General features: G+C 37.3%; 1 protein-coding gene across 6 annotated transcripts in view; it reads right to left on the reverse strand.

Annotated features, from left to right (window-relative positions):
- Positions 1-8,741: 8,741 nt before the first annotated feature.
- Positions 8,742-13,317, reverse strand: part of RFX3 (regulatory factor X3) — a 397,177-nt gene continuing 392,601 nt past the window's right edge. For 3 of the 6 annotated variants that reach the window (XM_077249136.1, XM_077249135.1, XM_077249132.1), the window contains 2 exons: positions 12,403-12,445; positions 8,742-10,001 (listed from right to left, as the gene is read on the reverse strand). In XM_077249136.1, the coding sequence (XP_077105251.1) occupies positions 9,736-10,001; positions 12,403-12,445 (309 nt within the window). In that variant the 3' untranslated portion in view covers positions 8,742-9,735. The remainder of the gene's footprint in view (positions 10,002-12,402; positions 12,446-13,317) is intronic. The other 3 variants (XM_077249134.1, XM_077249137.1, XM_077249133.1) reach the window with 3 other exon arrangements.

A 13,317-nucleotide genomic window follows, 5' to 3' on the forward strand; every position in this document is an offset into this window, starting at 1 on the left:
GGAGCCCCTTCCGTCTCCTAGCCTCCTAAGTGCTGTGATCACTGTTGATTGCAACATTTAGGGGGTTAAACAGTTAGGCACGGTGTGGGCACTGCCACTGGCTGTGACAGCTGGTGCTCGGTTATTACTTAAGCAAAGCTACCGGAGGCGATCGTGTAGGTTCAGCTCCTGTGCCCGCACTACCCCCAAGATATAAATGTACGTCATTTTGTGGGAAACATTTCCCGATCACAACATAAACTTATCTCAAATGTCGTGAATGGGTTAAATGGATTGTCAGGGCACTCATCTGATTGTACCAGGTCCTGCTTTTGGCACCACCACAATAAACAGATAATTTTGTTAAGGCACTCTTCAAGATGTAGCAATGTAGTATTGCATGAAGATATTTCAGTTTACCCTCAATGTAATAAAATGAAAGTTCCATTCTGCCAGAATTGGAACCACTCTCAAATGAGGGTACCTCTCTATAAAGTGCACATGAGCTTTATGATTTAATTTTTATTAAAGAAAGTCAGGAGGAATAAATACATGACTCAAACTTGTAACAAGAAAACAAATTTATTAATTTTTAAAAGACAAGACACAATTTTGTTTTGAAAAACAACACAAGAAAGCTAGCCTGAGTTCAAGTCTGAAATATTCAGAAAAATCCTACTAATATCTTTAGTATGTTCCAGTCATTTTTAAACAACACACTAAAAGTTAATATATATATTTTATAATTATAAAAGTTCCCCAGTTATTGTACAGTACACAATACAAATTGCCCACAAACTATCATTTAGCTCCTGCCAATCTGGAGAGGACATGATATACTAAAAGATTTAGCATTTCTCACAAAAATCACATCAGGAAATACGTATTTACAAAATCCAATACATTATACAAAAAAATGCATCACGTGGTATTCTCCAAATAGGTTTTAAATAAAAAGTATATTCAACTGTAATCCAAAAACTGGAAAAGAACATTACATTATCACACACATACAATCTCTATTAAGGAAAAAAAAGCTGCCTACCTTACTTTTATGCAACATATTCATTTTATATAAAAACTGAAATAAAAGGAGAAAGAACTCAAAATTCTTACTACTATTTAGCCTCTGTGCTTGTGGACTGAATTCATGTCCTCTGCCACTAACCAAGTGAAACAGAATACAATGGCACTTAAATAAAAAAGAAAAGAAAAAACACAACACAGCTTAAGAGAAAAAATGGTGTGTTGAAGCTTGTTGGGGTAAGAAAGCCCTGAGGAGTTTCTGATTAATGGCGTAGTTAGGTGTGTGTTTGACCCATTTACTAATACGTTTAGTTATGGAAGGCTCTGACCTACCACAATTTCATAATTTATTTCCTAAGATCTTGGTTCACTTTTGTCATGAAGGCACTCTGTTTCAATCCCCAAAGGCCAAGGAGTTCCAGTACTGGCTTTTTTCTTTTAGCTTCAGTGTCAGACACACTCAATAATCCTTAGTGACTAGGAGCAAATTGTGAAACAGATGTGTTCTAATTTAAGGCATACAAGTTCTTGAAGACACATTTTGTATGTGTTGAGTTGCTTCCCAGCTTTGATTTTCATCAGCAGGTCCACTTGCACCATTTTCTAGAGTAACGATATTCTAGAAAGTCTTGAGATGAAGAAATTAAAATAAATTAAGAAAACAAAAATATCATTATTTTTGCTTCCCTATGGCCATGATTTTGCCATGTATCCATAGACTGGGTGTGGATTAATTAAAAATTAGAAACTCAGGGCTTTCATTCCCGAAGTTTAGAAGCCAGTGTAAAAACATAAGGCAAGTAAATAAACCATAAAAAATCCAAACAGAACACAAAGAAATCAGGCAGTCACTTTGTAAGTGGCTTTCATTAAGCAAAATAGGTAAACTCTACTTATTTCTACTGGCACGTACAACCACTAGCAGCAATGATCAAGGCATGCAAACTGAGAAGCATATACAGGAAATAATTATAAAGATCAACGAAATAATTGTCAAACTACAACCCTTTGAGTATTGTACAGCTGTATGTATAGAAGAAGTGAGTAGCCATGTGGACCTAAGAACCACCTATCCTTCTAGGATGGAGATCAATACTGAAATATGGGTAACATATCCTACCATTTTACCACAAGTTGTACTTCAGTGTAACCAAAATGTGACCTTCCAGCTTTGTTATAACCTTACTAGTAGATTATTTGCCAGAAAAGATATCTCTAAGTTACTGTTTTCGCTTAGCCCACCCTATTCATCTTGATCCAGTGTTTTACAAATTGAACATTCACAGAGAAGAATTACAATCCAAATGCATTGAACATCTGGGGAATTCTGGCATGTAGACCAAAAAATAAAAACTCCAAAATTATAGTTACAATATTGTAGGAGAATTCACAGTATTAGACAGCAGGGACTAGAGAAGACACATATCCATATCACATCAGCTGGACTAAAGCTGTGATCATTCTGACGTAAACTTACAGAAGATACTTGTGAAAAAGTGTCATTGGTATAATGACAATACAACTAGCTGACATGAATTACATGTAAACTGTCACTTTTTAGAATTTCAGAGACCAATTTCCACATTCTCCTATGCTTTTCAGTATACAATATATTCACAGAATTGATACCTAGTGATATTTTTTCCCTTTGGATTTTTTTTTTTATATACCGTGGGCGTTTTATTGAAAAGCTAAAAATGGCAAATCTCTAACAGTGGAAGTAGCGTTAACGTTGAGGAAAAAGACTGGATAGCATTGGACATATCTAATTAGAACTTAATAGGAAGCATACAGAAAAGAAAACATTAGGAAGTCGTAATTATTACCTTAATTAACAACTGTCAAGTTAAATACATGAAGATAGTACCTTTTACGGTTATTATTAACTAAGGGGTGAGCATACACAATATGTTCTCTGGTGTTAGCACTAGTATTCAATATTAACTAAGAGGGCATAAATAACTGAAAAAATATAGGTTAAATAGGAAAACTTGAATCTACGTCAAATGATAAAATATTGTATATTTTATTAACAACCTACATTAGCCTGAAAATATTAAAATCTATGCTGTTTTCAACTACAAACTATACATCTCTGGTCAAAATATATTGTGGCTAAGGCTGTGGTTCATTTTTATTTTTTTTTTATTACACCCTGATAAAATATAGAAGTGGCTTGCTATTACTTGGCCTAATGCAGTCTGGGGCCAATTTCTGAAAATCAAAGGAAATGAAGAATGGGGGTTTTGCCCATAGAAATCAATAAAATCACCACTGTCTTTTTGTCTTTATTTTTGGCTACAGTCATAAAAGCAGTACCGATTTGGTGCCATGGGCGGCTCTTCCAATTTGACACGGGTTCTTGTAAATGTGCACCTTTGTATAAAGTTAAGTCGTTGAATGAGTATACTGCATTTTATTACAATGCTCAAAGGGTTCAGAACAGCTTTACAGTAAACATTTTACTAATATAAAGTAATATGATTCTATTCCAGTTTTTTCTTCATTTTTCTCCAAAGGAGTAGTGCATATCAGATTTTTTAAATATTTGCCACTGGTTGTAGACAAGACTATTGGTTATACAGACAGAAACCCTTATGACACTTAAAGGACTTTTTATGCATAAAACATCCTTCTAGCACTGAAAGGGTTGGGTCTACTTTCTGTATACCATGCCTGAAGCTACAATATGGCAGACACAGGCAAGTGTAAGGATTTCACTTGGATAAATAAAAAAGGTAGTGTTTTTTGTTGTTTTTTTTTTGGGGGGGGGGGTAGTGCTATGTCATTAGTGTGTCAGGATTTGTGTGCATAATTCTACCATATAGAATATGATATATGCCACAGCACTGTACTCGTTTCCTCTAGTCTCCTATACATATTTGGTTAAATGTACTCTGTCCACCAAAGCTACAAAAAAACAGTACCACGCTCCATTCTAAAACGCGTTGTCCTTCAGTATTATTGTAAAAATGGAATCGTGAGACCAGTATGCAGGATAGGAATGTTAATGGTACCTAAAAACATTTAAAAAAAACCTAAAAGCTTAAAATAAAAACTCTTCAATGATCAGCCAAGATAAAAACAGCTGGATCCAGGGGGTAGATAGAGGGTAGTAGCTACAAGACATGTGTACTTGATCGTTTTCAGATACAGGCCTTGGGTATTAAATTGAATATTTGCTCCAATGAAGGAAATCCTAGCTTTACTTTTGGCTGGATCAATAAATCACACTGACCTGCCAAGTATTATAGTCTTGTATGCCCACCTTTGCAACTAATTATTTTTGTCTCAATGAAACTAACATGTAAAATTAAGCAACTTTGCAGTAGGCCTTGATTTACTGAGTTCTTCACCAATTACAATATTCATAGGTCATCAAAATAATATTAATTGAAAACGTTAGTGGGGGTGCCCGATGTCGGAGTTCCACCGATCCAACATTGATGACTTATCTTAATGCTAGATCATCAATATCAGACCGGTGGTATCAAACACCCATCACCTCCATCAACCAGGTATTACCAGGTTTGGCAGCAGGGGCCAGATATAACAGTGTATTAAGGTACTATGTATTATGGTACTTCAGATCAGCAGTTGGAATGGAAAGTACCCAACAATGACCACTAAACAGTAGGCTTTCACCACTAATGGGGAGACCCAGGCATCATCTTGATATAGTTTATCTAACGAAGCCCCAGAAAAAAAAGTTTTAGAAGCCATGACCTAGAGTTATTTTAACCCTGCTCAACTTTTTGTTTCAGAATCAATATACGGTAACTGTAAAATATTGGTTGTTAAGGTTGAAATTCCTTTTTAAATGCAGCAGACTTTTAGAATGAGGTTGCACTAACAATTTGCTTATATTATGTGGGATGCCAGCATTGTTGCAATGATATAGAGCTATAGCTTGCAATAAAATGGGTATGTATTCTTCCAAAAAACGTGAAAAAATGACTAATGCAGATAAATGTGACTAGAATTTGAAGTGTGTCTGTAAAAGTAAGGAAACGTTTCATCCTTTAGCATTTTCAATTGGTTTGTTAAAGCTGTTTCTCTAATCAAGTCAGCCATTCATTATTAATAAATGAAATGTCAGCACCAAAGCCAGTCTAATCATCCCATTTACTCCTGAGAGCAAACAAGTGGATTGTATAAAACCGCTGCTGCTGAATGAAATCTTTATAAAAAATCAATGCTGAACATGTAATGAAGTTCAAGAAACATACTCTATCATCACTACCCAATAATATCTGTATATAGCACCAACATGCTCCCCTGCATTGTAAACGTGGCCCTATTTGCGCAGATCTGCCCGCCTTGTAATCCATATTGTCTGTCAGGAAAAGGTGAAAGATCTTGCATTGGTGGCATTGCACAATGGTTTCTCAACATGACATTGCCTCCACTCCGGGACTGATGTTTATCCTTTGACCGGTTTGGTCATTTATGACCATCATGAACCTACTGTATAGGCTGCCCGTCTTGTGAGAATTGGGCTGTGCATAGGGGAAACAAAACATTAGTTACAATGCTTCCATTTTCTACTAGAAAAAAGGGAAGAATAGTATTCACTGTTTTTGTGTTCTTGTGGTACACATGGTTCCCAGGACGGGGGGACTTCTCACCAATTGTCGACAAAGACATTTTAAAATGAAGTTGCTATGTTCTCTTAAAGCTAGTATTACTTTGGTGTTACGCTAAAGTTACAATCCTTGCATTATCTTATTGTGAAGGATAGCAAATCTTGAACCTCGTTGAACATTTTCTTAAGAATGGTAAAAGTATAGCAACTTCCTATACTCTTACTTGGCATAATTAACCAAAAAAACTAATTGAATGAAAAAGATAAATTAATGGACCAGTGTTCTTTAAATGTATTGGAGGTTCTTTGCAGGTCTGTCGGAAGTGCGAACTACTGGAAGGCAAGTACTGTACTTATCACCAGTAATGTTGAGATAAAGAAATTACTATTCCACCTGTATATTGCAAAAATAAGTGAAAATGAGATTAGTTAGGTGTTGCCTATTTACCACAAGAAACATTCTAGAACAGTATTTCCCAAACTCCAGTCCTCACGGACCCCATGGGTCATGTTTTTCCATAGTGTTGCACAGGTGAGACAATTCCTGACGCCTTGATGATACTTCCACTACTTGCGCAATACTAAAGAAATCCTGAAAACATGACCCGTGGGGTCCGTGAGGACTGGAGTTTGGGAAACACTGTTCTAGAACATTTCCTTGGTAATAGACCATAGCGGTTTTACTAACAGAACAATTTGACGGTATATTTGCTTAACCTGTGAAATAATAATTGTAAAGTAATAATGATAATATTCATTATAAAAGACATTTTGGGGACTTTCTTAGTCTATAATTTAGTGTACAATTGGAGGAAATTTCACATTGCCGATGTATTATATTCTATGTATATTCCTTGCGTAACTGTGAGAACGTCCTTTGGGTCTTATCAGTGAAATAATAGAATTGTGCTTCTAATAGATGAACAAGGTGAGGACAATTAAACTGATCCCTATCGATCCTTAATAAACACAGGTTATATATACATATTTATACATAAATAAAAAAACATCTCACCTGTCCTCATGTACTAGTCTAGGAGTTTCTGAACTCTTTTTATCATTTAAAGTAAAATAGCATATTTTCTAACTGTATACGGTATTTATTCCTGGCCTTTTCACATTAATTGGTATTAAATCAATGTTTATTTTCTGGTTACACGTTTTTGCATTGTTCTGGCATGGGTACACCATGCATTATAATGAACTCAGTGCTTAAAGGACATGATATGAGGGGGGTATTCACTGGATTGCACACCCTGCAGTCCCTGAAGGGCTAAACATAATTGCAGTCATGTTGACCCTTCTGGCAAGAAAGAATTTGCTCTAATTAGCATGCCTGCTGACGCGTTTTGCTTTTTCAGCAACACATACTTATAGCTTGGTGAGCTCTGGATAGTTAAGCTGACTATGGAGACAATTTCCACAATCCCAATATAACGCTACTTGTACTAAAGCAAAATACATTTAGTTACAAAATAGGGAAACACATGGGGTATCAGAATAATCTTAATCTAGAAGAGCCAAAAGTATTTACTAATTTATTACAAAATTAGGACTTTCCCCACCTTATGTGGGCTTTAGAAACAACAGGCACACCTTGCTGAAAAATGATTAACAAGAAATAAGGAAAAGAAAGACAACTACTACAACCTTAGCTTCAGTTCTGTTTAAGGCACCATGAAATAGGCGAGGTACTGTGATCCCTGATGTACATTCTTAAATGGCAATGGTGTGTCTAGCCACCTGTTCAGACCCTACATGGATGGGGAGAAGTTCCAATGAGGTGTGCCAGGTACACTGCCTAAAATGTATTACACAAGCATTAGTTTCTTTTTCTCACACTTTACCCTAATCACATTATTACAGCTGCTTTTGATGCCAGTGTTATAATATAGATAAACTCCATTCAAAAAAGCTTCCTTAGGCGCATTGACCATTTCTTGCTTTTTTTTATGTATGGATAATAATTTTCTGCCTCATAACAGAGCTTTTGCTTTTGTTTTAGTCACTGAAATATTACATAACAGTGATGGGCAAATTAAATTACTACAGTTAAATTAACTTGGTAAGTAGGGCGCCATTAAGCTAAAGGCAAACCTGAGAGCAAACCTAAAATGTTGCTATAGCCATGTCTCATGGAATTTCGTAAACAACATTTCTGAGATTAGGATCATGTCAAAATGGAGGTATTACTGACCTATGCCATTGAAAACTTTATTACTCATTTTCAGTCTTTGGTATCATTACCAAATGAAGTTGGAGTACAGTGTTATCTATAGTAAAAATATTAAGGGGTATTCTCAAGTTTGGAAGTTATGGAATAGGGAATAACTTCCCAATTACATCGGTCCCAAGAACTGGGTCTCTGAAGAGCTCCATGTGAATGGTGCGGAGGTCGGTCATGCACACTGCCAATACATTCATTCTTCTTTGGGGGTGCCAAAAAAGCCTAGGGCAGCATCTCTATTGGTCACATTAAGACTGAATGGAGGTGCAGTGCACCTGATTGAACTCCGCATCATTCACTTGGGGCCCTTCAGATCCATGGTTCTCTGGATCGATGGAAGTCAAAGCGGTTGAACCCCCAGCAATTGGGAAATTATCTCCTATCTTATGGATGGGGGACAACTTCCAAACTTGAGAATACCCCTTGAACTGATGCACATTAAATCATTTCTACCATGTACACAACTTGCAGTCATCTGTTATCTGCCACTCATAGCAGAATTAATTTCCTGTACTGTTAGCTTGAAACGACAATGGTACACATGTTGAAATCCATGATGGAGTTACTTTCTCTACGAAAAGAACCCTATGGAAGCTTCCTCAAACAGTAGTCTCGAAAATATCAATCTTCTAGCACCGGTATCAAAAACAGCCAAGAACCTGGTTACCGGTTCCCATTCTTAAATACTATGCAGGTTGCTACATTCCTTGCATTCTATAAATTATATTCTTCACATATATATGTGTATATATATGTATATGAATCTATATATATATACAGCATAATAGCAGCAGAGTAAACTACTGTTATGAAATAGAGAGTTTCTGGGATAGAAAAACACAAACCTCTGACATTGGTCCTCATTCCATCTAGCACAAGCCTTTCTTTAACCCCATCTTCCCTGAGTTTCTTTTTCCTCCAATTCTGAACTGGTATCGTTTGGTTGCCAGACAATTTTCCATCTGTTACAGCCTCTTTCTCTTTTTCTTTCTTGATGATCTCAAATACTTGCATGTGCAAGTGATTTCAGGGGAGAAGAGCTTAAAGAATTACGTCGCCATATGTCCTTTCTGTTTCATACTGTCTATTATCAGATTCGCTCAAGGGCATAAAGCGATTGTGCAGTGGAACCCAATGCAAAATCAGTAGTATCCCAACGGAGGAGCTGAGTGTGCACTAAAATCCTCAAAAATGTTGATGTTTAAGAGCATTTAAGAATGCACGTCCGCTAAGTGAAACCCCGAGTTTACAAACATCATTATAAACAAGATGGATACGATTAACGGAACTTGTTTGCGTTGTTTACTGTTAGACAAAAGCCTACATTTCACTCATATTACAACTTTAGCGTACCACATTGTTTCATGCAGGTCATGTTACTGACTTGTAGGACGCAAAAGATGAAGCTTGAATTCTCCTTTGTACAACAGAACAACAGCCTAAACATTTACCTTCATACATATAAATATCTTATCTTACAAAGATACAGGGTCTTTCCCATACATATGTCATGTATTTGCTGCTGCACCTTCTTTCTCCAGTGTAAGTGATCAACATTTTTTTTAAAGAAGTGCAACTATTAAGTTCAATAAACCCAGCAATAAAATATACTTAAAACCGAAGAGAGCAAGAAAATATTCCAGTGATGTTCAGAAACAAAGTATAATGACCATAAAGAACAACATGAAACAAAATCTTAAAATGCAATAATAAAACCAAGCAAAAAAAAAAATAAAAATTTGTAGACTGTGAGAGGAAAATAAAGCTGTGCTTGGGTTAAGGTTGACAAAATAGTTAAGGTCACAATAGGAAAATTTGACAACAGTCGACCTTTAGGCATATTCTGTTCTACTGCCATAATTTCAAGCCAACATACATATATTTATACAATTCTGTTTTGAAAGCTTTTTCATATTCACTAGACTGCAGTGTAGGTATTCCCGGTGGCACTGCACTGCCTGATGGTTTGAGTGCTTGTGACAATGTGCTCGCTGTGTATTTGGTTCAAAACCAGGCTCTGCTGAACGCTGCCCTCCAGCGATGGCTGCATGCAGCCCACCTGGAACGCTTGACCCAACTCTGTCTTCTCCCGTTTGGCTGGAGGCTCTCCAGAATCATCAAGTTCCTCATCTATTTCACTCTCCACATCGCTGCCCTCATCTGCACAAACAAACAACCATGAAACTAGCACAAAGAGAAAGGAGGAAAGTGTAAGAGATAGAAAAGACTAATCGTTTGCACATATAAATCATGCATTCTTTCAATTGATAATAAAAATACTGAAAATCACTTCTTACATACACACAGTCAAGAATAAACTTTATAAGATTGAATAGTAACTACACTCTTAAAACCTTTTTTGTACTTTTTAATTTCCTGTAACGCCCCAACAAATGCTGAGAAGACTACTGAGAAGTGCACAGCTCGAGAGACAAGACTCCTACCTTATCGAACACACAGGGGGTTTTGATCTCAGAGAAAATGATTGGCTTTCCACTGAATCTGTAGTTCACTCTGTGTGGGCGCTCCTGCCTACTGAGCTGTACCCTTCTCAGTGGTCTTTTGAGCAACTGGTGGTGGACTCAGGACCCCAAGCCTCGTTGATCTGCAGGTAATTAAAAAGGCTAAACATATTTTTAAAAAATGGTCAAAAGTTTCTTTACTACTAAAGAAGAAGCTATTAAAAGTGAAAGAATTTATATAGCTAATATAACCAACAAACAGAAAAAAGATCACTGTTCATGCCGGAATGTGTCACTTTTTTAGGAAGGTGATAATTGAAAATATCTCTAAAACGGTTTCTTCAAATTAAAAATCCCAAAGTTTCTGTCCTTCTGAAGCTGCTTACATACAATTTCTAATAATCATTTGACTACAATATCTAAGGCTGGCCTTATACAGTATATTAGATAGCTGATGATTGAAGGTGTGCTCAACAAACAGCTGATACGGTAACTTTATACTTTGGCCAACAGGCATGTGTTGTGATTAGGAAAAGTAGATAAAGTTGGTGGACTGGTTCGGCCAATATACGGCTAGTGTGTGTGGTTAGCTAAAGGACCTTTCAGTACTGTACACATGACTCCTCTTTTTACAACTGTCACTTGACCCCTTGCTCTTTTTAGTCTATACTTTTGACTTAAGTCAACTTAATACCCTTTTGACTTCCAATATCACTTATTTGGAACAGTTATTGAAAAATACTTCCTCTCGATTGTATTATTTTTTTTACTACATTGTATCCCTGCTGTGATTTTTTGGACTAAGAGTCAGAATATTTTTTTCTTCCACTAATAAAGTGCAAAAACGCTCAACTACCCAGCCTTTAGGATCTGCTAAAACCCCTCCACGCTAAACTTTAATATTAAGTGCCTTCCACAAACTGGCAGCCTCATGATACTCCAATTATGGAAATAGTGGGGCTATATTGCTCATGATAATGAAATGGAAGAATGCAAATTAGGTAAATAGTACAGCGGAACAATCGATTTGTTCAGCCTTGGTCTGGTGTCCAGTCTGGTCCTACATGACATTTGGTCTTCTCATCTGTGCCCAGCATCCTCGTTCTGACACCCTGGTTGCCTCTGGTGCTCACAAGGCCCTTTGATATCATGACGTCACATGATATCTAATAACTAGAGAATTTCTTCAGGTCCCCGCTTATTCGGCAAGCTGAAGCGCTTACCGAATAAGCTGCAGAGGGAACCTGGATACATGGAGCGTGCCGGCTGATCATCTGTTCGGTGCTGCAGCTGCATGTGTCGCGGCTGTGAGACAGTCACGACACAAGCATGGTCAGCCTGTGTGTTGGGCTATCCATGCATGTGCTGTGACAGTGACACAGCCGCGACGCATGCTCAGCCGGCGAGCTCCATGTATCCGGGTTCCCTCTGCTGCTTATTCGGTAAGCCCTATAGCTTGCCAAATAAGCGAGGACCCGAAGAAATTATTTTTTGGTGTAGATTATGATAAATTTATTGGTTGCACTTAGCTACACCCAGTCCCACCTGAGCTCTGTCCACTTTTCAAAATATTGACAAAGCTGGTCAGAACTGACCTACAATTGCTAAAAGTCACAACATTTTTGCACAACCTCAAGTTGTGCAAAAAAATTATAGCATTTTAAGCAGTTTTATGCCAGAATTCTGGAAAAAGTTGCTCGATGAACCAAGCACTATGTTTGTAATGTATTAAACAAAGTCATTCAAGCAAAGCTAGAGGCTCCTTCATGAATGGTAAATCATGGAGGTCACTGGTGCATCAGACACTTTATTATAACCTGCAAGTACTTATCTGGAATCCTGTCTGGGATTTTCTCTGTTGTTATAGTGACAGTTTAATAACACAAACATCAGACTCTCAAAGGATATTACTATATTCTTCTTCATTATGTAGGTCATTTTCTCACGAAAAAATAAATGTATCTTATGTCAAAAACATGCAGGAGAATGGAAGTACACTTGTGTGTAATAAATATTCAGGAAAAAGTACAGCCATGAGGATTGGTAAGTAATCTGATTAAAAAGATGCTAAAAGAGACAATGAGATGGACAGAAGACATGCGACAAGTTTGAAAACCCATTACCTTTTTCCATATTCCCAGGAGATGTGTCATTTAAGTCACCAAACTGCAAGAATTGAACACAAATGGTTTTGTAAGATTAGTCTCATCATTTTTAAAATGTATTGCTATCCAAAGTTAAAGAGAATCTGTCAGTAGGATCAACCCTCCTAAGCCGTCTTCATGGGCATGTAGGTCATAGAAAATTGAATAAACTGATACCTTGATATTTGCGATCTGATCACTTATTGCAGAGAAATCCATGTTTTTCTTAATTTGTAAATGAGGTGTCAAGATCTCTGACTGGAACAGAGATCTTTACGAGAGTCTGCCTTCAAAGCTTATTTTAAATCTTAGCAACTCTTCTGTATGTAAATTGATCCCCTTCCTGCATGAAAAACACTTTGCACAGGGGACAACCAGACATGGCAGAAGGAAATTGAAGCCAGTGCCCATAGAAGGGGAGAACATGGTGCAGAAGCGAGGACACTGGCAATCTGCGCATGCCCGAGATTTTATGAATGAAGCCTGTCACACATGCAGTAAGGGGATCAACTTACCGTACATACAGAGGTGCAGCTGAGCATATAAGTAAGAATGTATTCTCTCTAAATCCCATGCACCAACCCCCCTCAGGATCTGCACCCAAAGTGATTATTTAAAGGGCTATTCCATGTACGAAATTTGTTGCACATCCACTGGTCCTTTAGTCAAACACTCCAGAGCAGAGGAAATTAAGTAGACAAGTGTCTGTGTATTCATGATTCTCTCAATTGTAGTTAAAGGGAACCTGTCACCCCCAAAATGGCTGGTGAGGTAAGCTCATCGGCATCAGGGGCTTATCTACAGCATTCTGTAATGCTGTAGATAAGCCCCCGATGTTACCTGAAAGAGGAGAAAAAGAGGTTCGATTATACTCACCCAGGGGCGGTCCCGCTG

Source organism: Ranitomeya variabilis, chromosome 1, assembly GCF_051348905.1.
Source record: "Ranitomeya variabilis isolate aRanVar5 chromosome 1, aRanVar5.hap1, whole genome shotgun sequence".
Lineage (NCBI taxonomy): Eukaryota > Metazoa > Chordata > Amphibia > Anura > Dendrobatidae > Ranitomeya > Ranitomeya variabilis.